This window comes from Cornus florida, unplaced genomic scaffold, assembly GCF_030987335.1.
Source record: "Cornus florida cultivar Cherokee Brave unplaced genomic scaffold, ASM3098733v1 CherokeeBrave_3.0.0_Hap2_Chr04, whole genome shotgun sequence".
NCBI lineage: Eukaryota > Viridiplantae > Streptophyta > Magnoliopsida > Cornales > Cornaceae > Cornus > Cornus florida.
Window position 1 is genome coordinate 36,650,836 of NW_026775574.1, and position 27,160 is coordinate 36,677,995.

The window sequence follows — 27,160 nt, forward strand, 5'->3', positions numbered from 1 at the left end:
TGGAGTTGAGACTTTTTGTAGGGAAACTCCATTGTTTCATTTGGGTTTGTAGGGAAACTCCATTGTTTCATATACGAAATACAATTTCATATCTGTATTAAATTTTCAAATGCCTTGAGTTGCTTCTTCCATATTCCCATCCTGAAAAAGTGAGTAAACTTCATTGCACAATAGTATTAAATTAATGTTCATATTCTTCTAAATGAGAAAAAGAAAAAGAGAAGTACTTAGGTTGAATCTCTCAAGCTCCCACATTTCCTTCTATCTTCTATTTAAACAATATAATGAATATTGTATTCAATTTGAAATGTAAACTATTTTCTACATGTCATTTGAAAATACTTCTTGTCGTTAGGAAATATTGTAATATTATTCATTGTTAAGGAAGAAAATGAGAAGACCTATGAAGCATGGATACATAACACGATATGGTGCAGATATGGCGGCACGACAAATTCTTAAAAAATAGGATACGGATATGCAAGGACACGTCAATATATATATTTTTAGAAAGGTAGATATGCATTGATTTTGCAAACTAGCTAAATTTGAGACAACTCATTTTGATCTTTGTGCAGGGCAATGTTACTTAAAACCATGGCTTGAATTATTCTGGCCGAAAGTGTAGTCCTTTGAGTTTTTATAGGATTTTTCCAAGTAGCCTGACTAAAAAAAGGCCATTACCCAGTGTTTGGTCTGCCTACTTATGGTGTTGGAAGGGGTGGTCTGTTGAACCAACTTTCAGCATTGTTTTAGATAAGGTGGCTGCTTCCGTGCTTAAATACACATGCTCAAGTCTGGTAATTTGAGCTTTTTGCTATTGCACAGGGCATTGCCCCTTTTTAAGTTAATATGTGAATTTTGATAAATTTAGCATTTAATTCATGAAGAAGCTTTCCTATCTTGAATACTCCATAAAGTGATAATTCCAGGATTTTCACTAAAAAGCTAATAATTTTTTTGATTTAAAAAAAAATATTTGTTAGGGTGACCATAGATAAAGCACTGTACCACGAAGTACGGTCTGTGCTGAGATCTGATAGATACAATATTTTAATGATAAGCACTGTACCACAAAATACGGTCTATGTGTTGAGATTTGATAGATACAATATTTTAATGAATTAACATTTATTAGTGAATCAGTGAACCTGTTCATATGGGATTAAGGGAAGGATGATGATGTGAATCAGTGAATCTTTCATAGATGCAATATTTCAACATTGTTTGTATATTTCTACCTCAGATAGTCTTTGTAATACTTAAATTATGCTCATTCAGCTTGTCATGTTGTTTTTGTTTTTATGATGGTGAGTTACTTTGCACATACACTGATGCTTAAACATTGGATATTATTTTTTTTTAGCATATTACTTTTCCTATTTATGAGATGCATTGTTGGTGAACCTGCTAATTCTTTGTAACTTTTTGCAGATATCCCCATAATGCCATTCCACCTAATATTGCTCCTTGTATCCTTGAATTGTTATTGTTTGGTTAGTTTGATTGATTTAAAGTCTGCTAAATAAGTTTGTTGGATGATTAGTTTTTATGAATAACAACCAATCAACAAATAGAGTTCTCTTCTGCCTCTCCCTCCCTCCCTCCCCCCCTCTCCCCCTCTTTAAAATACAAATGGGTACACTTTACACATTTGCTATGTGTGAGGCTTTCTTTCTCACTTTCAGTATTTGCATTAGTTTACCATATGTGTACGTCTGGGCTTAATCATTTTGGCCCAACTTTTCCTTTTCTTTTTATATATTTTTCTTTTTGTATTTTATTTTGAATTTTTAAAGCTAGTACCCTTCGTAAATTTTTTTCCATTTGTCTTTTAATTTAATTCTCAAAGATCATTCTCTGTGATTAGTATCCGGGGACAAAGATCACATTAAACTTCACCTTTTTTTGTCATGACCCATGAATGATCTTTTGATAGCTTTTGTTCAGCCTTTCATAATGAAATTTTCCACGACAAAATTTAGGTTGACTGAATTCTATGATACTGAATAGTGAAGGCATACACATGTGAGTATTCTCTCACTCCTTTTTATTGCATATGGTAATTTTTATTTATTTTTTATTTTAATTCAATGCTATGTATTCTCTCACTCCTTTTTCTTGCATATGGTAATTTTTATTTTTTCTATTTTAATTCAATGCTATGCAATTTATTTGGCACACTCCAAATACTGTATTTGTAGTACCACCAAAGGCTGTAGCTTAGTGGTACTTCCTTGCCTTCTAAAGTAGAAGGGGTACATGTCCCCGTAGGGGCAAGTGGGTGTGTGTGTACTTCTTGCCAGTGAAAAATTCTGTATTTGAAGTCATATCGGTCTTATGTAATTAAATTTTTTTTAGCCAACATAAAAACTCCTTGTGGTAAGTGTCATGCTCAAATAACCCATTATCAGTAATTGCATCTAATCTAAATTGTCAATAACATTGTGGAGAGATCTTATCAGTGAGCCTGGAAGTATGCTTACCTATTTATGCATACAAGTATACAGGGGAATGTTCTCTAGCTTTGTTGATAGTATAAATCTTTAAGCATGCTATTCTTTTGGTAATATTTTATTATATTATGCATGAGTTCATCAAGTTCATGAAGCGACTGTTTTCTTCTGGAGAGCTTATTTTTACCCTCCATATATACTTGTATTCTATAAATAGTTTCCAACTGCATTTCAAAACATGGGGTTATAAAGCCATTTGGCTTTGATTTTCTTAACTTGAGTTCGCAGACTTGAATACTGAGCCGAGTACAGGGAACTACTATCCTACCATTTTCTTCAACGAGTTTTGGTTACTTAGAGATAAGTTGATACCGATCAATGAGACATCGATGGAGTTGCTACTGAATCTAGAGGTGGGTCCCATAAGCATGACCAAGTGGCAACTATTCCTGCAGATCGATCAATCCTTTCAGGTTCACCGGAATTACGGAAGCATGCTTGAAGGCGAGGCTGATGAACTTAAGGTGCTTTTATCTTATCTTAGTCTCAGAATTCCCTTTGGCATAGTCACTTAAAAAGTTGGGTGAATAGTAATATTGAAGTCAGAAGTATTGTAAATTTTCAGTTCAAAGTTGTGTTTTGGATCCCAAGCAAGTATATGATATTGCTGAGTGAACTCTTGATTCCTTTTGAAAAATAAAAAAGAAAAGAATTCATTGTGTGTGTGTGTGTGTGTGTGTAAGAATAAATAGCAAAATGAAAGGACATATTCAAGAATCAAAACTATGAGATATATCAGCCTAGTTGACTGCAGGATAGTTGACGTTTTTAAAGCAATCGTCAAGCTCCAGCAACATTACAATTCTCTTTGAAGGAGGGGGGTTGGTCATTTCAACACATGTTTTTTAACCAAGTACCTTAATTTATGAGAGATTTTTCATTGCAAGGTTTCTGTGTGGACTTGTTTATTCAATGAGGCCATAGAAACTGAATACTTCCCGTTTCAATCGAAATTAATTTTACTTTTCCCTTTTTGCAAGCATGGTCTTGAAATCTACCTACTACTGCTGCTGAAATCATATTTGCTTATGCTGCAAATAATATTGTTTGAATTGGAAGAATAAAAGGTCTTCAGTTTTATTTTTAAAAAAAATTGTCTCTCTTAGGGTTATTTACGTATAATAACTTTTTGGCAATTCATAATTTCCAGATTTGGCTACTTACGCAAGTATACCAACTCTTGGAGTTATGATGTTTTGTGTTATCAAGTAGTATTACACATCAAAATAAACATTCAGTGAACTGTTTTTTTCTTTGCTGCTTGCAATTAAAGAAGAATTGAAGGAAATTACATGGATAAGCGGCTGGATGAAGTAGTGTTGGTGCTGATTGAATATTTAGGTTTAGTAATTACAGGACATATAGTTGAATTTCAGAATTCAGATATGTAATGGTTGATTCTCTCATATATATATATATGTATGTTTGTATGTATATTTCAATTTATGTTTCTGTGGAGCAGCTGAATGTCCCTGAGAGCAGCATTATCTATATTTTTGTAACTAATACTCTCACTGCCATTTAGAATACGTGAAACAATTAAAGATTCTTAAAATGTAATTTTTGTGTACTTATTTTTATTTTTTATTTTTGGCTCTTTTCAATACTGGTCCTGCTTTTTCCCTGCTTCTTTCAGCTACCGTGCGTGTGCAGAACCTGTTTGTTTTCTTGTTTTTTGGAACTCTGATTTATTTGATCATTTATTCAGAGAGTATTCTTGGAGGGAAATCCTGTCCTCCTGGTGATTACCATGGTGGTCTCATTGCTGCATTCTGTTTTTGACTTCTTGGCATTTAAGAATGGTATGACAACTATCTATGTCGGTTGTGTGATGCTATTTATGGAAATTATAGTGTAATAGATATTATTCATCATTGTCACCCGTGCAGATATCCAGTTTTGGAACAAAAACAAGTCTATGGAAGGATTATCAGCAAAGTCAGTTGTTGTGAGCTTTATTTGTCAGCTCATTGTGTTCCTCTACTTACTTGACAATGATACTTCATGGATGATACTTGCGAGTTCTGGAATTGGTTGCTGCATTGAGTTCTGGAAAATAGGGAAAGCCATGCACATTGAGGTAATATTCTAGTTACAAATTGAAGCTATTTGCAGATTTTAAGGTATCAATGGCTTAAAGAGAATTGTTTGCTGGCGTTTCTTTCTTTTTCCTGAATTTTGAATTTTTATTTGTTTTATCTTTTAGTTTGCAATAATGTTTGCAGTTTTATGGACATTGTCAAAAATAAAATAGCCATTACTGCAAGAGATATATCAATGTTAAAGATTGTGGGTTATATAGAAGTAGTAGTTTTTTAAAGGGTAAAGTGCAAAAAAAACCTACTGTGTAGGTGTTACCTTAATCACTGTAAATACTGTGTGGAATCATTGGAGGGGGTGTTTCAGCTTTTCTCCTAATGACGATTTTTTCACTACATATAGAGCACTTAGTTTTTGGGTTTTGCTCTTTTGCATCATTTTTTGGTTTTCCCTTGTGAGATCATTATTCCGAGTCAAGTCGAGTTGACCAAGAAGGGAAATCCCCTCATTTGGTGTTGACACATCAGGGTTGAGAAAGCACCCTGTGTTGATTTGTTCTGGATGAAAAACACCAAGTTCTTAGGCATGTTAGGACCTTTCAGTAAACCTTGAATATCTCGAGACCAATGTGACTGTCAGGGTTGAACAGTAGCTCTGGAATTTGTGCTGAAAATTTGGTAGGGGGGGAGGAGTTTCCTAACTCATTTGTTGAGTTGGGAACCATCCACACACAGCTAAGGTTGGGATACATGGAGTGACAACATTTTCGTAAATGGAAAGCCTTGAAGGAAGCTGGAGAAGGAAAGAATGCTTGATGTGGTGTATATGAGGAGGAAGCTATCCATCACCTGAAAGCCTCCAAGACCTAATTGATTTACACATGTTTTTCAAATACCTTCCCAGTGTCATGGGGATACGCACGCCTCTGATCGAGGACAACTGTCATTTGTTAATATGATGCCCCCGCTGGTGATAAACTAGCTGAAGGGTCATATTTTGACAAAGAGCAAGAAGCCACTATCTTCGTGCAAGAGGCTAATACTATAATAGGGCAATTGGGTTCAAAGTTTGAGAAGAACTTCAGTTGTTCCTTTATCTGACTCTGGCATCAAGCAACTGCATATTTTTATCTTTGAATAGTGTTATTTGGAGACATTCAATCACTTGGTAATGGGTCGATGAGGGGAGCCGAGTCACCTTCGATGGTCCTAAAAGCAACAAATATTGCTTGCTATCTATTTCTTATCTTGGCAACCATTGTGTATCCTTGAAGGGGCACCAGAGGATGGCCCTTACTTAAAGTTGGTTCTTCTTGTGGTTAAAGATTACTCGAGGATTTTCAATAGTGCTTGCCCGGACACGCTTTGGAAGACATAGCTTAATATGTGTGCTTCTCATTGTATTGACTAACAGCCTGATGGCACTCTAGGAAGGGGGTCAACTGGTTAATCATACGTAAAAGCTGTCGGGAGGCTCTACAGGCACAACTTTTTAGTCATAGACCTGACTGTACCATCGATTCATTCGAAGGAGGCGAGCTTCCCTCGATCAATGAATTTTCTTGCCTGCCTTGCTTCCATCCCTTGACTTAATAATGTCAACATGAATTAAATCAAAAGGTGCAGCGCTATCTTTCTCTGATGTGGCCAAATAATGGCTACATATCATCACACGTACTTCTGTTCACTAATTGATTAAAACTTGGTATTTTTGTCCACTTTTTTTTTATTCTTAATTTCCATGGAAGCGAGCTCATGAAGCCTTGAAGACAATTGCTGGGCTTTGTTTTGAGCCCTGATAAGGCGTTGGTTCTGTCGGTCAAGGTCGCTCTTCGCTAAAAAGAACATACGGTACGGTCATTTAGTGTAGATAAGGAGTGTGGTGATCGGCAGTGAGGTGAGGCAAACGATGAAGAGTTAGTGAGTGGGTAAGACAAGGTCTTTGTTGGACCGGTCAGCAGATAGTCGAGACCAAATAGCTCAATGCAGGCAAGCTGTAAGCAACATGGAACTGCCTAAGCTTAGAAACACAATTCAAAGTGAGTCAGGCAGGCTTATACTATTATGACAAATAGTTGGTGAACATTGAACAGTATAAGGGGCCAGTAGCAAAAAGGGGAAATTCGAGCCCAGGCCCCTATAATCGTAAAGGCAACCACTGCTACCTGTGCTGGTTTGTTTGTATGGATATGAAGGATCTCCTACTTCGGCTGGAACTTGCATATGCAACTTTAGGGTATGAAGTCCCCGGTCCTAATCAAATAGTGAATAAAGGATCTGTTGTAAAACATAAAACGGAAGCGAAGAGATAAATAAAACAAGTAGAACACATAGATATTACATGGTTCAACCACTAGGGCTTACATCCACGGCACAAAGAGCCTAAAGGGGTACATCATTTTTATAATACTCTCTCAATTCATATACAATACAATGGTGGAGGCTCCTTTATATAGGAGAAAAAATTATGAGAATGGAAAGAATTAGAAAATAGGAAACAAAGAGAATTTTTCTCCATTGATTCCTCTAGTAACATCAAATCTTCAATAATTGGAAACTACATCAATTATTGAAAGATTTTCCTCCACTGATTCCTTCATTAAATCTTCAATACCTCCCCTCAAGTTGGAGCACGAATACCTAACTTGCCATTAAGATGACGAGTAACAACGAGTGTGAATGATGAAAAGAGAAGAGAGAAGACGAAGAACAATGTTACCGAACACACCGACAGCCCAAACAAGTGAACAAAAAACTGCCGGAGACACGGCAAAGGCGAGGACAATGCTACCGAACACACCGGCAGCCCAAACAAGTCGATAAAAAACTGCCGGAGACACGTCAAAGACACAGACAATGCTACTGAACACACCGCCAACCCAAACAAGTCAACAAAAAACTGCCAAAGACACGGCAAAGGCAAGGACAATGCTACCGAACACACCATCGGCCCAAACAAGTCACAAATAGCACCGAGAAACCCTTAGGATCAGTGGAGGAATCAGCGGAGGAAAATCTTTCAATAGAACAAACAAGTGATGATCTAAGGCAGTTTTTAGGGCTTAAAACTCTTTTTTGATGAGGGTGAAACCATACCACTAAAAAGAGATGGCAGTTTCCCCAACCCCACATTCTCAACATTTATCCATTTCCATACAATTTATGTATGATTTTATTTACTATTTTATTTATAATGTATGATCTGCAGGTTCAACGGGGGGTAATGTATTGCTGACTGAGGAATTGATTGCATATGAACTGATCCATAAAACTCTGGGCAATCTGATTTTTAATATTCAAGAACATGCCCGCAATAGGCCTCCATAGACTTTTGTCCTGAGCCTTTCGGCCAGTGGGACAGTCTTTTCTTCTGTTCGTGAGATTCTTGTTGATAGAATAACGTGGATGCACAAGCCTATGATCCGGGTTTCGGACCAACCGAGTGTTGAGCCAGGACAAAAATGGTAATCTAATAAAGATTACCATGTACCATAGTCTAACGCCCCTAAGGATTTGATCGAACTACGAACTGAGTTATCGGAAATCTGCCCTCCATGGTTCCCAAGCCGATAACACTAACTAAAGAGGAGTTTGGCAATGGAGTACGATCCTAAGGAAGACAAGAGGTGGCTAGTTTACTTCGATGACTTGGAATGGAATTATTAAAGACCGAACCGAAGTGATTAAATTGATTGAGTTCACGAGCTAGATTTGTTGTCAGGGGCTTATTTGTTATTACTTAAATAATGTTGGGGCTTATATGTAATTTCTAAAACTTCTTATTATAAATAGAATGTGGTGGAAGGATGAAAGTATTCTCTCTCTTTCCCCATCTCTCTCTTTTTCTCTTATCCGCTTTCTTCTCTTTTTCTTCTTCTTCTTTATCACTTACTCTTGATTTGATTATATCTTAAAGTCAACATGGTATTAGAGCATGGTTTGTAAAGCTCTAGGTGTGTAGTTGAAACCCTAGGGCAAGTTTATGTAAACCCTAGTGGGTGTGAAGGATTTTGAAGAGATTCCAGGATGGGATTTGTTTGCAAGGAAGTAGTAAATTTTTTTTCTGGACCTGTTTTATATCTATTGTAGTCTCGATTGGTGTGTTTTACGTGTTCCTTGGATTTTGCAACATTGGCTTTTTCTTTGTCGTTCGCTATTATGGTATGGTATACTTTGTTGCTTTCTAGGGTTTGTTTGGTGAATGTGTGGTCACTTTTTTATCCATCTCAGAAGACGGTAATCTTTCTAATTGAAGTTTGTGTGTTAGAGAGGTGGTTCTGTACGTATTTTGTTGCTGTTTTTGTTTGTGAGGATTGTATACTCAGAAATTGTTTGATAAAATGTCTTGCTCAGAGGTGACTTCAAAAGAAGCTGGGTCTTCTCCTAGTCTGACTCCAGTATTGGGAGGTTGTAGTGATCACCATCCAGGCCTTTGTATTACGACTGTTAGGCTAGATGAGACAAACTATATGGAGTGGGCTCAATCTGCTCGTATGCATATAATTGGTCGTAGGATGATCAACCATATTGAAGGGACTGTGACGTATCCCTCCAAGAGTGATCCTGAATTCAAAGAGTGGAGTGCAAATAATGCACTAGTTATGACGTCGTTGTTGCAGTCAATGCAACCACAGATCAACAAAGGAAGGGTTTCTGTTTGTGAAAACAGCTAAAGAGTTATGGATGGCTATGGAAGAGACGTATTCCTCGGTTGGTAATTTTGCAAAATTGTATGAACTCCAACAACAGATTTCAAGATTCAAGTAGGAAGACCAAACTCTTGCTATATATCACCACACTTTACGTGGTAAATGGGAAGAGTTAGATCACTACCAAGACTACATACCTGTGTGTGCAGCTGATGTTAAAGCATTTCATACTATGGTAGAACGGAATCGAATCTATGAGTTCTTAGGTGGTTTGCATTCGAGATACGAGTATGCCAGGGTACAAGTGTTAGGCAGCAGGTATCCATCCCCTACTTCTGTTAGAGATGTGTTTTCGTATATCCAAGCTGAGGAGAGTAGAATGAAGGATATGTCTGCACCTGTATACACTAAGCCTGAGCTAGAAGTACCATTGTCTGAGAGGTCTGCCCTTGCCACACAACAATGGAACAAGCCCAATCCTCCAAAAGGAGGGAAACAGGATGACAAGAGTAAGTTGAGGTGTGATCACTGTGGGCGTATGTGCCACACTAGGGAAACATGCTAGAGTCCACGGTCAACCCACTTCAGCTCCTGCTCATGCAAATGCTAGGCCAAGGCTTGGTCCATTTAGGGGGTTATCTATGGCACATACTACAAAGCGTGAGATTGCTTCTACTGGTCATGTCTCCTTAAGGCCATCGAGTTCTTTGTCCGGGGCTGAACTTGATGCTCTCCGACATCTACTAGCACAACATTCCTCCATTTCCACCTCTTAACTTCGCTCAGACATGTACCTCTCATTCGGCAAATCAGGTTTCCACATTATGTGGTGGGCCACCCTGGATAATTGATTCAAGAGCCGCTGATCACATGACTAGTATGGCATCTGATTTTTCTTCGTACAATTTATGTTCTGGTAAGGATAAGGTTAAAGTGGCTAATGACACCTTCACCTCCATTGCGGGGAAGGGCATAGTTTCTACCTCTCCTAATCTTACCTTATCCTCTGTTCTTTATGTCCCAAAGTTTACCAATAACCTCCTTTCTGTCAGTCACATTACAAAAGGCTTGAATTGTAGTGTAACTTTTTTTCCATCACACTGTGTGTTTCACAGTACTTGGATACGGGGAAGACGATTGGAAGTGGACTTGAGGACAATGGCTTGTATTTGCTTAACGCTTGTCCAACTTCTTATTATGTTGCAAATCAATCTAGTGTTAGGAATTGTAATGTCAATAAAGATCTGTTAATGCGATGGCATAATAGACTAGGTCATTTACCTCTTCCTGTTTTGAAGCATGTGCTTCCCTAGTTTGCTTATATTGAATCTTTTGAGTTAAATTGTGAAACATGCGTTCTTTCCAAACAATGTCGTTTTTCTTACCCTACTAGGATTAATAAAAGTACAACTCCTTTGCAGCTTGTTCATTCTAATGTGTGGGGTCCTGAATCTACTACTTCGTTACTTGGTTTTCGTTACTTTGTCGTGTTTGTCGATGACTTTAGTCAATATACTTGGTTTTATCTTATGAAAACCAAATATGAAGTTCATTCTGTTTTTAAAACCTTTCTTACGATGGTATGTACTCAACTTGGTTGTCCCCTCAAAATCCGTCGATTTGATAATGGAGGAGAGTTTATGTATGGTGGTTTTGCTTCCTTTTTTGCTGATAACGGGATTGTCCATCAAACCTCTTGTATCGATAGGCTTGGAGCTAGACCTATTGATATTCCCATTGAGCAGAACTATAGGCTTAATGATGTAGATGGATACCCATTAGATGATGTGGGTAGATTTCAACGATTGGTTGGGAGACTGATTTACTTATCTCTCACGTGCTTGGATATTGCCTACGTTGTTAGTGTGATTAGCCAGTTTATGCATGCTCTACGTGCACCTCACCTTGAGGCAGCTCATCATGTTCTTCGCTACCTCAAGGGTTCACCTGGTAAGGGGATATTGTTTGGCAGTCATGGCCACTTGTGTGTTGAAGCCTATACTAATGTTGATTGGGCCGGGTCTATGACAGATCGACGAACTACTCAAGGATATTGCACATTTGTTAAGGATATTGCACATTTGTTGGAGGTAATCTTGTTTCATGGCGAAGCAAGAAACAGTCTGCAGTTGCTAGGTCTAAGTGCAAAGGCTAAGTTTAGATCTATGACACATGGAGTTTGTGAGTTGTTATGGCTACGTACGATGTTGGGTGAGTTGGGTTATCCTATTCGCGAGTCAATAAAGTTGTGTTGTGACAAGAAGGCTGCTATTAGCATTGCCCTCAGTCTAGTTCAACATGACAGGACAAAGCACATTGAAGTCGATCGATACTTCATCAAGGTAAAGCTTTGTTTTGGGCTGATTTGTACTCTATACGTCAACACACATGATCAGGTTGCTGATGTTTTGACTAAGGGTGTGGGCAAGACTTGCTTGCAAAATATGTTAGTCAAGCTGGGCATGATAGATATCTTTTCACCAGCTTGAGGGGGACTGTTGTCAGGGGCTTATTTGTTATTACTTATATAATGTTGGGGCTTATGTATAATTTCTGAAACTTCTTATTATAAATAGAATGTGGTGGAAGGATGAAACTATTCTTTCATTCTTTCTCTCTTTCCCCATCTCTCTCTCTTTTTCTCTCATCCGCTTTCTTCTCTTTTTCTTCTTCTTTATCACTTACTCTTGATTTGATTATATCTTAAAGTCAACACGATAAAGCTTATTTACTTTGCCAAAAGTGCAAGCCAAGGGTCAAGATTCTGGTCCGAACAAGGCTCTTTCTCCAAAGTCTTCCTTCATGATTCTCCTTTCCATAATAAGGCCCTGTTGAGGCACTTTCACCCCTGTGAACGATCGTTCTCCTGGCTTTCCAAAAGGTGCAAGAAGTCATTACAAAGCAAAGGTTGGTATAGAGTTACTCCGAGGATCTGCCCTTCGAGCAATTTTGCAAGGAAAATGTTTATTCTAGAAAGCACGCACTTGATTTTTTCATCAACAAAAGATGGCAAGACAAGATCCCCCGCCCGAACTCCTTTCTTCGGCTGGAGCTGCAGAGTCTTTCAGAGATCTCAATTCTTCCTCTTGGGCCTGTTGCAGGAGACTCAGCTGGACGACCACTACTTGAAAAACCTTCTTTCCCGGCCGGATGGTCTTTTATCTTCTCTCGCTGTCTTTCACAACAGCCGAGTGGTTGGTTGCCTTAATAGGAAAAGATCATATCACTCCTATGAGGAGAGCCTGACTTTCTATTAGCGTGCTTTGTACCTTGCATCTTCAACACAACTTCTGCTTAGATGGGATATATGATTGGTCATATAATCGTGGGAGGTTGCCCCTTCTTTGCCCATAGGTGAGGCAACCGGGGCATAGAGAAAGCCTGGAATATGAGTTCTGTCTGCCCGCTGGTCCAACTCCCGCTCAGCCGTGCTTGTATTTTGTGCCTTGTACTTGTCTATGAGCCTGCAACCATACAAGCTCTTTTTCAGCTTGCATACCAAACCCTCCTTTTCTGGCACCATGAATCCCTGTGGTTGCCTTGGTCCGCTCTGCAAAGCTGAGCTTTTCGGGATTCGTTCCCCCTATGTGGTTGGCTTTCTTACCAGTCTACCTCCCTGCTATTGGGATAAGGGAAAGGGTAAGCGGTCACCTACGCCTAATTGGAAGGACCGTTCTGGAAGAACTTCATCACCATCTTGAGCAAGAAGGGCTTTGGCCGGGTAAAGATGTTATATCAGTAGTGGTGTCTTTAGTAAAGGCAGATTAATCCAAAAAAGATTTTTTTATTTTGAACAGTCTCAACGCCCTTGTTGAGAGTCGCTCTGTGAGACGTCCAGTTATTTGGAGACATCCAATCACTTGGTAATGGGTCAATATGGGGAACCAAGTTGCCTTCGATGGTCCTGAAAGCAACAAATATTGTTTCCTATCTATGTCTTATCTTGGCAACCATTGTGTATCCTTGAAGGGGCACCAGAGGATGGCCCTAACTAAAAGTTGGTTCTTTTTGTGGTTAAGATTACTCGAGGATTTTCAGTAGTGCTTGCCCCATTTTCCTTGTCAAGCTATATTATTGCGTCGATATGGTTCATAAAGATATTTAGTGGTCAGTAAGTTGATTATAATGTTGCATATATAAGGACCTTAATCTTACAAATGTTAAAATATTTTTTGTCCACTTTATGGAGCTATGCTTTATGGTGCAGACTTTTTTTAATGAGCAAGAAACATTGTGTCCATTAGATCAAAACATCTTGCATTAGAATATTTAGATGCATCATTTACTAGAGAAGAAGAAAGTAGAATTTGAAATATATTTATTTGTGAAACTTGGTGGTAGTATGAACTAGGTACAAGATGAGAGAGAATTGGCTGTGATGGTGTCAATGTGTAAAGAAAGTATATGATGCATTAGTATCAGTGAAATGGCTCAAATTGAAGGCGCTTCTGGGATAAGTTGGAGGGGTGAAATGGATGTGGATTGTAGTGAGAAACTATCTGTTAACAATAACTTAAGGGATCATATTATTCAACATAGCGGAATCATCATTTTGCTGAAATAAAAATGTTGGTATAAAGTTTTTTTGACTTGAATGGCTTCAGTTGTTTACTTGGATGTATTTTATATTTCTACTGTGAATATTTCTCTTCTGCACGTGTAGCATAGCTTGGTGCGCTAAATTAGCATCCTTAAGTTCTCATCTTCTTTATATATCATGGTTCATAAAAGTGTTCCTGTTTTCTCATTGTATTCTCTCAGATAGGTTTTTTTTCGTACTTGAATGCATCATTACTTGTTTTTTACACCAGTTTATGTGCAATGGTTTTTTAATGGAATGGCTTGGTTTTATATACATTTGCAATGGTTTTTTTGGCAAAAGTTTTACATAAGCATGTTGCATGTGTTGTTCTAAAGTTTGTGGGCTGCAATAGTTCAGTTGAGATTGCCTGAGACACTGAACATGAATTCTCAATTTACATATTTATCATGCTCACAAAAATTTTAATTTATTGTGTGGGTGCTCCAAAGCATATTTCTGACAAAAATTTAATCTCTCCATCTTCTTTCCAGATTGATAGATCTGGACGGATACCAATGTTGAGGTTTCGAGACCGTGAGTCATATGCTGGGAACAAGACAAAGGAGTATGATGATCTTGCAATGAAGTATTTGTCCTATGTGCTCTTCTGTCTTGTTGCCTGCTCCTCTGTATACTCTCTCATGTATGAACGCCACAAGAGCTGGTACTCTTGGATTCTCTCTTCACTAACAAGCTGTGTTTACATGTTTGGTACGCCCTTGAATTTTTCCCATCATCTTGTTTAAGCCTCTTGTTTTTGTTGTTATCTTTCCTTCCTGCTGTTATTGTGTTCTCTTTTTTCTGTTTCTTTACTGTCTGTCTTTTTTCTTATTATTAACTGAGGATATTGCTTCAGAATCTCATGCCACTTCTATAGTCATTTCTGCATTGATTAGCCTTTCATCTTTGTTCCATAATTCTAAAACATGCTACATTTTATATATTGGTCATATGTGTTGTTTCATATTTATGGGACAAGAATATCGAGTTCCTGTTCCATGATGAAACATAGATTTAGCAGATCACAGGAAGCTTCCTAAAGCATGGATATTGAGAACTTCATTTTTTTTTTTTTTTTTCGCATTTGTAATAGGAACAGCTAACTAGCCAGGCTTCACAAGTTGACTTTTTAATCAATTATTTTTCAAGCAATTCTATATGATCTCTTCCTTTTTATGACTATCAGTTATGGTGTATTTGGACAAGTAAGAGGGAAAAAGAAAAGATAGTGGTGAATTTTCAATTTGTGTTTGTAAAAAGATAGAGAACTTGAAATGCTTTTGCTTTGTAAAAGGAAGCAGTTATTTAGCCAGGCTTCAAAAGTTGGCTTTTTAATCAATCATCTTTTTAAGAAATTCTTTCTGATTTCTTTCTTTTTATGATTATCAGTTATGGTGTGTTTGGATAAGTAGGAGGGAAAGGAACATACATGATACCGTTAATTATAAAAGAAACGAAAGGATAGGAGAGAGGAGTGTTAATTTTTCATTGTGTTTGGATAGCTGAGGGAAAAGAAAAAGATAGTGGTTTAACTTTTCAATTGTGTTCGGAGAAAGATAGTGGAGAAGAAATAAAATGACTGTTTATTTTGTGTGGGTACGGACAAATGCATAGATCTCATTTCCTGCCAATTTTTCCCATTTTTGAGATGAAAGGTAAAACTGTATTAAAGGGGTTTGGTTCTCTCCTTCATATTCCTTGTCTTTTCTCTCCTTATTTCCAAAACAAAAATGAGATATGTTCTTCCTCCTTTCCTCTCCTCTCCTGCCCTTTCCTATCCCTCTAATCCCCTCAATATAAACAAGGTGTTAAGAGTAACTGTATGAAGACTCGCTGAAATAATTTAATGAAGAGATAATAATCTATTGAATCTAACAACTTGGAAACTAGATATTTGTATACACTCGGAACTCAAAATTTTTTTTTTTTTTTTTTTCCTAATTGGTACTCACATACACTTGTCTCTTTTGAGACTTGAACCCCTGACCTCCCTTTGGGGGGTAAGATGCTGATACCGCTAGGCCACTGACCCGTTGGTGAAACTCAAATTTTTAAGAATCAGTTTGATCATCAAGGTTCTCGATTCAAGTAGATTGCTACATTTTATGCTAGATACTTAATTTGTTGGTAGAATCTTAATAATATAATTTGTTGGTTCTCTTTTTACTTTGTTGTTGCAGGTTTCATTATGATGTGCCCTCAATTGTTCATCAACTGGAAGCTGAAGTCTGTGGCTCATCTACCCTGGAGGCAGATGACTTACAAGTTTCTTAATACAATCATTGATGATCTCTTTGCATTCGTCATAAAGATGCCAATACTGCATCGTCTTTCTGTCTTCCGTGACGGTGAGTTAAGCTCGAAGTTTGGCATCTCTTTATGGATAATTGTCATATGCCTAAATTTTGACATGACATAATGTGGGGTTGAGTGGGCTACTGCTGTGAACAACTTTGGAGTTTCAACTGTTTTAAAGTAGAATGAGTTACTGATGCAAGGCAAGAGTAATGTGGCAGCCTCTGCATTTTTTCTTCTTATTTATCCCGACTTGAACCCCTAGTCGGCCAACTAATTTCCAACCAAAATTATGCACTGTGCATACTGTACAGAAGCTGTAAAATCCTAAGAATAAATGAAAACAAGTTATTGTATGCCGTGGTTGAATAGACGTAGGCGATGGTAACATTCCTAACTGTGACAAGTCCCTCAGTCCTTGATCTTAGAAACCCTGAATCAAGACTAATGAAATGTCTTTTGGGTCTTACCTCTAAACCTTCTAATGCTTGCAGAGACAAAAAATGAGGGACTAGGAGTTGTCACACCCTTTGAGCCATAGAATTGCAAATTACTGGAGAAAATTTATGTTTATGTTAATGTCAAGAGTAATCCCCTTTTGGTGATGGTTACAGCAAAATTACTACCCTTGTACATCTTTAATCTTTTTATTTTTATTTTTTGTAATTTGGTTACTTCTTCTCCAATTATATGGCCATTCCTTTCGACTTTGTACAGTTCTTTTGTTAATGTGTTTTGTCTCTTGATCTACCTTGCAGATGTTATATTTCTGATATATCTATATCAGAGGTGGGTTTATCCAGTTGACCGAAAGCGGGTGAACGAGTTTGGTTTTGGTGGCGAGGATGACGATGGGGCCTCCACTAGTACAGATGTGACAACATTGAAAGAAGACGAGAAGAAGACCAACTGAGATGGTTTGATATGAACCATTTAAAAATGTATTACAGCACAGCCTGTGAAATTCACTTGGGAGGATTTCTCTCCTAAGGTTTTGATACTCATTATGTTTTTTTTTTTTTTTTTTTGGAATTCTAAACAGTTTTACAGTGGGTTAACACAGACTACAATGGTTCTTGGGTTTCGGATCTTCTGTTGGGAGAGTACCAAGGCCATGTTTTATAAGACAAAAGTAAATAGGAATGTCCATTCATTGGGAATGTTTTTCTAAGGAAAAAGTTTGAATGTATTTGACTGTTGAATGTTCCAGTTTCACGTTCTTTAGGTTTTGTTGAGTCCATTACTATGATCTGCTGGAAGTGTAAGCGTTATGGTTGGTTGTGTTCTAAAGTTTACCCATTTTAGTAAAACAAGCCCAAAGATCAGAATACATATATTCAATTTTAATAAACAAAATTCGTTTATTTGCCTTTTTTTTTTTTTTTTTCCTTCTCAATTTGAGATTTTAATTTAAAATTTTATAGTGTCATTCAAAAATGAAATATTATTGTTCATATACGTTTATATTCTGATTTAATGGTACTCGGTGGGATCTGTAAACAGAAAGAATGTGCTATGAGAAATTCTCTAATGAAGTTTTCATTGCATTGGAAAACCACAGCTGTGACAGGAGTAGATAAGGGCGAACTAGGGTTTCTCGCGAGTGATTTAGGGCTTCTCGAGGAGGATAGAATCCGTGTTCCTAACAAATTTATTAGTTCAAAATATATCTTTTACCAGACAACTTTTTTATTCTGTATCATTTATAATATATTGGGCAAATTGTAAAAAAATTCCCTTTACTATTACCCAGTTGCGAAAAACCTCTCTTATGAATATATTGGGCAAAAAATCCCCCTCAATTATCACAAGGGAGTGTTTTTAACTAATGTCTGTTTAAGTGGTTGTTTGAGGGAATATTTTGGACGAAATTACCTTTTAACAGATTATTCTTTAGACAATTTTATTCTTTTTTTCTCTCCTCTCTCTCTGCGTCAAGCAAGCTTTCTCATTTCTTCAAACACAAAGCTAACAGTAGATTGAGAAACTCAATTGTGGAATCAAAACAATTTTCGAGCAGTAGGTGATGGAATCAAAACAATATATGATGGATGATAAATGTATTTCTCTCAAACTAAATTTACTTAAATATCCTTTATAATTAGATTCCTGTTAATTGAATGGAAGGCAACGGTGTCCTTTCATATTAAAAACTTTCATAAATTTTTAGGTCTTTAACTTGAGTACATCAACTACAACAATTTCGTTTCAAAAAGTTACTTTGAGATATTCGTGTTCTCGAAGTAAATTTTTTTAAAAAAAATTCAGATTTGAAAAAGAAATTATGTTACTTTTTAATTGCTAAATTTTAGTCCAACTTACTTTGCAGTAGCATAATTCGATTAAGGAAAAGAACGAAATTGAACTTAGAAAACATGACAAATTATTAATTATTTCCTTTAAAATAATTAACTGTTATAATGGTCGCTAAAGATCAAGTGCACTGAAGGAGTTCTTGAGCTCTTTAATTTTTCCATTTTCTATTCCAACGCCATGATGGATCTTCTCTCTCCTGTGCCGTTGTACTCAATTTTATTTGATTAATTATACATAGCTTAACTATGATTTTATTGGCTTTCCATTTTTATTTTTTATTTTTGGAATTTTTCTTTGCTGCTTCACATACCTTACTTGACGGAGAGAGAGAGAGAGAAAATAAATAAATAAATAAATTGTCTCAAAAATAATTTGTTAAGGGAGTAATTTCATCCAAAAAATTCCCTTAAATAATCACTTAAACGAGCATCAATTAAAAATACTCCTATGGGATAGTTGAGGGGAGTTTTTTGCTAAAAATATTCATAAGGGGAGTTTTTCGCAACTGGCTAATAGTCAAGGGGGATTTTTTGCAATTCGCCCTAATATATTTAACACATAATATATTATAATAGATAAAAAAAAATGCTAAATAATAATTTTTTTTTTCCAGAAATTAATAATATATCTTATATGTAATAAAATATCTAATATATTATAATATTATAAATTAGTTATAATATAATATTTACATATAATATAATATAGATATGATATATTATAATATAAAATATTTATTGCATAATAATTAATAAGATTATCTATAATATATATATATATATATATATATATATATATATATATATATATATATATATATATAAAATAAATTGTAAATATTTGTCTCAAAAAATATTTTACACTTATATATAATATATTATCTATTAAAATATATTTTTTATTAAATAAAAATAAGTTATATTATTGTATAATATATTGTATATTAAAAATATATATGTATTTTTATTAATATATAATATGTAACATTAGTATATAACATTAATAATATGAATTTTGTTCGAAATGAACAATACCTTTACAATAATAATAGCAAAACATTTTTGATCTAGAAAACATAAGAAACACCTCTTGTTATTAATACTCCTTCCGTCCCATTTTAAATGTCGACTTCTGGAATTGTGACACAAATGTGAGTCAGAATTCCCGAAGTCGACATTTAAAATGGAACAGAGGAAGTATATAATATGTAGAATTAGTATCTGTAACCGCTTGATTTTAATGATGGAATTTTTAGTACACTATCTTCTCCAGAATTGGAGTGAGTGCTTGCATTGCGTAAGCTTCAGATAGAGGCCCCGATTGGGGGTTTGACATCACTTGATGTTATTAGGAAGTTCTCTATTGTTGCACCAAGTAAATGGGAAGCCTAAGTACTGTCTCTCTACTTGTCTTGAAACCTTCCCATTCTTTATTATAAGGGGACAAAAATCCGCGCCAGTGTGCCTCTCACTGGATCCAATGAGGATCCAACGGCTGAGATCAAACCCACCTCAGCTCCCTTGCCATGTCAACGCCTACTCAGCTCCATCTCAGCTCCTAGTCAGCAAGTTAGTGAACAAAGTTACTGATGTACTCTTTCTTCGATCACATGTACGAGTACCCGAAACAACATACACTTATACATTATACAATATATCATATACAATATTATTCTATTCTGTTATAATTTACTTTTACATATTCAGTAAAATTAACCTCTTCTTCTTCGTCTCCTCGATTTCTTTCAATCTGGTATACTTTGTTGTGGTTATTTTTGAAAGGTGATCCGTTCGATATCTTGTTTGCTCTGGTTCTTCTTGTTTCATTGGAACTGGTATCTTGTTTCTTGCTCTGACTACGATAAAATCTATAGCGAAGAAGAAAATGAAAAAACATTCGCTACCTAAGAAGCCAATCTCTAGTAATGACGCAAGAACAAAAAACGATAATGAAAAAGAACAAACCAGTGTTGGTGTTTCAGGTGGTGAACAAGATTTGGTGAACCTGCCTCCCACAGTGTTCTCATGTATAGGTAAACATTGATTATGCTTTATAAATTAATTTAGAATAATTTATATCGGTCCAGTTCAATATCCAAATCTAAATTTATTTGAGGTATTAGGGTTTTGAAAGAATTGACTAATTATATAGAAAACGATAATGGGGAAGAAGTTAAAAATTTGATTTGTCCAACTATTTTATTGTATGCAGTTAGAAAAAAGTAGGTGATGCAATATGCAAATCTTCCTACATATATGTGGAAAGAATTTGTGGTTCTTGTTATTAATTTAGAAATTGTGAAATTGAGTTGTTGAAGTTAATTTTTTTAGCGTGTTAGGAAAATATGTTAATGCAATACGCAATTCGTACATGATACATGTTTAAATAAGTTGTGATAATAATATATTATTAATTCTTATTTATTGTTAGGAAAATATGTTGTTGCAATATGCATTTCATAGTTATTGAATCTTTAAAAAAAGTATTTATTTGTTATGATATCTCGGGGGTGACTTTATAAGAAAGTACCGGAAAGAACACAGAAAACCCGATAGGTTACTGAAGCCAGTAATGCATTTAGTGCACAAACGTGCTCGAGTGATATGTAATGCAATGTCTGCTATTGAGAAGGAGTCATGAATTAAGGAACGAAAAAGACTAAAGGAAGAGTACGCCAACCTTCCTGAAGAAAGAAAGGTTTAAAAAAAAGAGATAGTAATTAAATTTTAATATAAATATTTGATTTGATGACCTAACCTATAATCTATGCATGATGTGTGATAATCATATGGCTTTGTAGCAGAAGAAAAAGGGAAAAAATAAATCCAACCAAAGGTGCTTGGCACAGATGCTCTCTGTCCAAGTTTCTTGAAGCAGTGTCACAACTTGATGAGGAAAAGATAAAGGCTATTGAGGAGCTTGGGTTTGGCAAATTGTTGAACCTTAAATGTTCTTTTTTGTCCCGGGACTTACGTATGTATTTAATTAAAAAATTTGACCCTGAAAATTTTCGCATAAAAGTTAAGGACATTGGGTATATACCCATGCATTTAGCTGATGTCTACTCCATCCTTGTCATACCATTTGGTGTCCGAAAGTGCCCACAAATGTCCACTTTTTTTTATGCTGAGTGGATAGATGAAGCTGGTTACAACAAAGTTAGAGGAATGCACCAAGATGTTTTGTTAGAGCAGGTGTTAAAGCTAAAGGGAGTTGATGAATTCATGCGAGCGTTTGTCCTCTTAGCTTGCTCTACTGTACTAAGTCCCACCAGCCGTAATAATTGTCATTGGGGCTTGTTGAAATCTGTGGATGATGTGAATGTCATTAGTACTTACAACTGGTGTGGATATGTTCGTGATTGTTTGGTCAGAACCACAGAACAAGCTGTAGATGACAAGCTGAAAAAGTCATACGGTGGTTGTATGATGTTTTTGCATGTATCCTTGGTTTTTATTTTTATAGATTTCCCTTTAAAATGTGTGAATTATATATTAATATTATTTAATAGAAGTGATATTTACTTTAATTATTGCTCTTTGAAGTCGGCTGCTTTATTTAATGCGTTGTGATACGCAATACCGAACTTATCTTGAGGGAGATATGAAAACATTGGTTCATGGACATCAGAGGTTGTACGTTCAAACATCAGATGAGAGTTAGGTAATGGAGGTTTTGGACATGGACAGGTAATTGTTTTTGTTATGTATGGACAGGTATATTTATTAATAGTATTTGGTATTGTTGAATATATATATATATATATATATATATATATATATATATATATATATATATATTATAATTTGATGATAGACTAGTTTTTTTTTTTAAATATGGAATGGAAATAGTTGATCCCTATGAAACCGAAGACATGTAGCAACAGTGGTAATGATGTGCCAGTCGAAGATGGTTTAGATCGTTCTTTAAACATAGAATTTGATGATTATCATTTTTATGACTCAGATGTGGAGGTAATCGTGTTATAAAATACATTTTCTTTATGTACATGATATGTTTTGAAAAGTTATTTGAACTAATTTTCCTTATTTTACGCAGGATTGCATTGGGAAAGTCTGAATTGATATCGAATTAGTTGAATTAAATGTAATAAAATTGAAAAAGAGTATCAAATATGTTATTTGCCGTTAAGAAGCAAGATATGCAAAAAAAAAAAAAAAAAAAAAAAAAAAAAAAAAAAAAAATTGCAAGACTCTCAAGGGACAACAAAGACAAGAAAGATGGGTTTGGTGGGCAACCAAGTGATAATGATACAGATTGTAAAGATGACCATGGTGACTGTGTTGAGAAACCAGGTGAGGAGCAACCTGATTCTATAAGTGATGATGATTCAGTTGATGGAGACTTTATTGATGGCGATCAAACAGGCGAGGAGGGAGACTCCGCTAATGGTGATGAAACATGCGAGGATGGAGATTCTGCTGATGGTGATGAAACTGCTGAGGAGGAAAGTGATCCTGACAATTACGAACATGAAAAACACGTGGATGAAGAAAGTGATGGAAGAAGTGAGGAAAAGTCTAATTGTAATGACCCGGTCGTTTTTCTTCTTTTCCTTTTCCTTAGATTTTCACGGATATTTTTTTTCCGTTGATCTTTTCTTTTCTAAGTTCAGTTTCTCGTTGCTTAGTGTTGTCTCAAATGCTCTGGAATGATTTCCGAGACTCTTTCCCTTGGATTGATAACTTCCTTTGAGGACCGTGTCATTTCCACATTTTCATTTTTCGGACACTATTCACTTTTCGTCCTTTTCCCTATTTTGTCTTTTCCCCGTTTGCACTTTTTGGCATAATCTCACTTTTTGTGTTCGGAGTTGGTTTTTGACTTCACGTATCTTCATTCAAAGCGGTTTTCACGAAATACGTATCTTTACTTTTGCAGAAAAGTACTCTGGTTGCTCATAGTGTCAATAGGGGCATGGATGCATAGTTCTTCAAAAACATTTTCCTTTCTTGGGGTGTTTCTCATAAATATCTTTTGAAGATATTTAATTTCAGGGGTTTCTAAGAAAATATTTTTTGGAAGATATTTTCATTCTGGGTCATTACTGTAGTTTTCACTTTTTGGAGGGGCCATTGTGCAATTAATGAAAGTTATTGCTAAATGCCTTGCTTTGAGCCTGAATCCATGTACGGGATTTATTTTCACTTTTCGTTGAGTTGTGTACTCTTAGAATTTCTTTCTGGTCGTTCTTCTCCAGTTTCAGGGTTTCTGGCCATAGTTGTCGCCAAACTTGTTTGGGGCATATCTCTCTGTTCGGGACTCAATTTTTGATGCCGTTTCTTTCGTTATTCATATTTTCTCATTTTGGTTCTTTTTTGTTCACGGAGTTTTTCCGTTTGAGCGTGTCTGTAAGAATTTCACTTTTCCGGACCTGGCAGGGCCTGTTCGAGGCACTTTTTGAGTTTTTCTATAAATAGGGGGTCTTTAAGTGAAAAATCAGATTTCACTCTCTCTCCCCTCTCTTGGCCGGATTCCATGGCAGCCAAGGGCTGCCACATTCTCTCTCCTCTTTTGAGCTTCTTCCCCTTAGTAAAACGCCGTAATGCCTTAGTGTTTTATATTCACCTTGGCAAGGCCTTCGATTCCACCGATTGGAATCTCATTTTGGCCATTTCTTAAGTTTGGGTTTGAAATCAAGTTGTGATTTTCATGGGGCTTCCTTGGGATTCTTGTTCATCGTGTTGTCCCCGACAAAACCCTGAAGTACTGTCGGATTTGGAGCACTTTTCTTTCGGTGGGGATTTGAGATTTTCATCTCAAATTGAGGTTAGGGGATGTTTTAGGATTTTGTATGTGTTGTATTGAGTGTTTTCTATGATTATACAACTTGTATGCATGCTTTTGTTCATAATCTAGAATTTAATTTAATTAATTTCTATGTTTAAGATTTAATTCGCATGATGATATTCAACTTAGAATTAAATTGTGGCATGCTAGTAAATTAGGTTTTCGTATGTTTGTTAACATATATTAAAATTGGAGTATTTGATAAAGTATTGCAACTTTTATTTAATAATTTTCTTTGGTGAAAGTTTAATTCTCATGGCCGTACCTTGTATGGAAATAACTATGCTTTTAAATTAATTCTTGGCATGTTCTTTAACATACTTTAATTTGAGAGTATTTGGATGCGTATGAAAATCTAGAGATTTTAATTAAAAGGATTAATTAAAATCTATTTAATGGTTCTCTTGGCTTAATTAAGTTTTTAACATGATATTTGTGATGAGCATGACTTGTACACTATCATATATTAATTTGGGACCATTTGGTATTGTTTTAGAAGTTAGAGATTTAATTATCATGATTTAATTAAATTCTACCTTATTGTTCCATGGCCTAATTAGGGATGATTTGATTCCTAGAGAAATTAATTGGTTTATTTGATTAATTTCCGTTTCTAATGCATTATTGATTTAATCATGAGTTTTACATTGGTAGTATGTTTAAAGCATGATTTTATACTTGTATTAGATTTTTCAATTTATGTTTTCAATATTGAATTATATTGTTATAGCATGTAATGAATCGCACACTAAAGATTCGACATGTGATGTTATTATAGCGTGTAACAAATCGCGTTATGAAGATTCGACATTTGTCATCCTATAGTAGTTGTGGATTTAGAGCATGAGCTGTGTGGTTACAACCTAATTGTGCATGGAATGTAGTTTCGTGCTTTATATATATTTCGTATATAAGTTGTTAACTTATTTATTTTGGAGTCACTTGGGACATTGTTACAGAGATATAGCTAGAGTTTGGCTCTAATGCGGGAGGTATGAGTTATCCCCATTTATAGTGCACACTTAGGGTGGTATTCTGTAATGACCCGATCATTTCCTTCCTTTTCTTTTTCCTCAGAATTTCACGGATGAATTTTTTTTGTTGAAATTTCTTATCTGAGTTCAGTTTCTCATCACTTAGTGTCATCTTGAGTGCTCGGGGATGGTTTCCGAGACTCTTTTATTTGGATTAACAATTTTCTTTGAGAACCGAGTCATTTTCACATTTTCACTTTTATGACACTATTCACTTTTCGTCTTTTTTTCGGTTGTCACTTTGTTGGCACAACCTCACTTTTCATATTCGGTTTTGCTTCCATTTTTGCATGCATCCACGATATTTAAATTCCATGCTATATGTATTTTTACTTTCGTAGAAAAGCATGTTAAATGTTTACTTTTCTTGTAAAGGGGATGAATGCATGACTTTTGATAATTATTCTAAACTTTTGGGGTTTTAGTGTAATTTCATAAAGTGATTATTTTTCATCTTAGGGACCATTTTGCAATTTAATTTAGAAGATATTTTGGAAAAGGACCTTTTTGCAATTTTCGAAAAAGTGTGACAAGTGTCACACTCTCATTGGTCCACTTGTTGACATTTGTGTGGAAACACTTTGATGCCTTGGATGATGACATGTGGAGGGTGGAGATTCACCCACTTGTTGGCCTAGGATTGGTGCACTTGTTGGCTTGGATGGTTGACAAGTGTAGGCTTGAGATTAAGCCTAAGATGGAGCCTTGGATGAGTGACAAGTGGACGCTCCAAATTAAGTCTTGCAATTATTTTTGGGCCACTTTGGGATTATGGTTTTAAAGAATGGTTTTTGTGCAATTGACTATAGATGTGTGTGTTGACTATGGTGTAAGAACACATAATGAGTGGAGGATTTCTATTTCCTCCACTCACACTTAGCCACATTTTTTTTCTTCATTATCTTCCTTACAAGAAAACCCTAGCCTCCATGGATGGAGCTTGAAGCCTTAGGCCTTGACCTTGATTTTTGAGGGCCTTCCATTGATTTCCAAGCTTAACCTTGGGAATACTTTTTGTTTCCTTCATCCTCCTCTTCATAACACTTGAAGGGTTTACCATTTTGTGTTGATTTGCCTTGGATTCTAGAGAGACACTTCTCTAGTGAGGTAGGGGGTGTTATAATTTATTTTTTTAAGTGGTTCTACTTACTTTTGTATGAGATATAAGTTATATGCATGTCTTATGTTAATTTGAGAAATTAATGATGTATCATAGTTTGCTTATAACTTATTTTAGACTTGGTATGTGGTATAGCCGTGACTTGATCTTTGATATATATTAAATTGGGATGATTCAAATGAGTTTTCAAATCTAGAGATTAAATGGATTTAATTTGATTTAAATTCTAGTAAATTGTGTTTTGCTTGTATTCCATTTTAGACTTGATATATGGTGTGACCATGACTTAGTGCTTGATATATATTAATTTGAGATCATTTGAACAACTTTTGAAATTTAGAGATTAAATTGATTTAAATTAATTAAAATCTACATGATGATGTTTTGCTCATTTTGCTCTTTTGATTTGACATATGTAATGAGCATGCTATGTTGTTTAAGATATATTATTTTGAGGTTATTTGAGATTGATTTGAAATTTAGAGACTTTTCATGTTAGGTTGATAGTCTCTTGAAATGCAATATGTTTAATTACCTTGTGAGCATATTACTAACTTGTTGTAGAATTAGTACTTGTAGTCTCTAAAGATGGTAATTTGACCTAGCATGATATGTGATATCATTGTCTTGAATAGCTTGTTTAAATATATCTTGTGTAGGTATATAGCTTGCTTAAAATATTACAATTGTTCACCTTAAGAACTTGTTACTAAATTGAAGCTTATTTAGTACTTGTGGCTTAGGATGGTAATATGGCTCAATTGTTGTAAAATATTCTTGTTTTATATATAATTACAT

General features: G+C 35.6%; 1 protein-coding gene across 1 annotated transcript in view; it reads left to right on the forward strand.

Moving 5' to 3' along the window:
• Positions 1 to 17,290, forward strand: part of LOC132303146 (uncharacterized) — a 32,173-nt gene extending 14,883 nt beyond the window's left edge. Inside the window, exons 6-12 of the mRNA XM_059800273.1 lie at positions 1,435 to 1,472; positions 2,745 to 2,980; positions 4,225 to 4,318; positions 4,406 to 4,596; positions 14,278 to 14,497; positions 15,967 to 16,134; positions 16,840 to 17,290. Of these exons, the coding sequence (XP_059656256.1) occupies positions 1,435 to 1,472; positions 2,745 to 2,980; positions 4,225 to 4,318; positions 4,406 to 4,596; positions 14,278 to 14,497; positions 15,967 to 16,134; positions 16,840 to 16,994 (1,102 nt within the window). The 3' untranslated portion in view covers positions 16,995 to 17,290. The remainder of the gene's footprint in view (positions 1 to 1,434; positions 1,473 to 2,744; positions 2,981 to 4,224; positions 4,319 to 4,405; positions 4,597 to 14,277; positions 14,498 to 15,966; positions 16,135 to 16,839) is intronic.
• Positions 17,291 to 27,160: the final 9,870 nt, after the last annotated feature.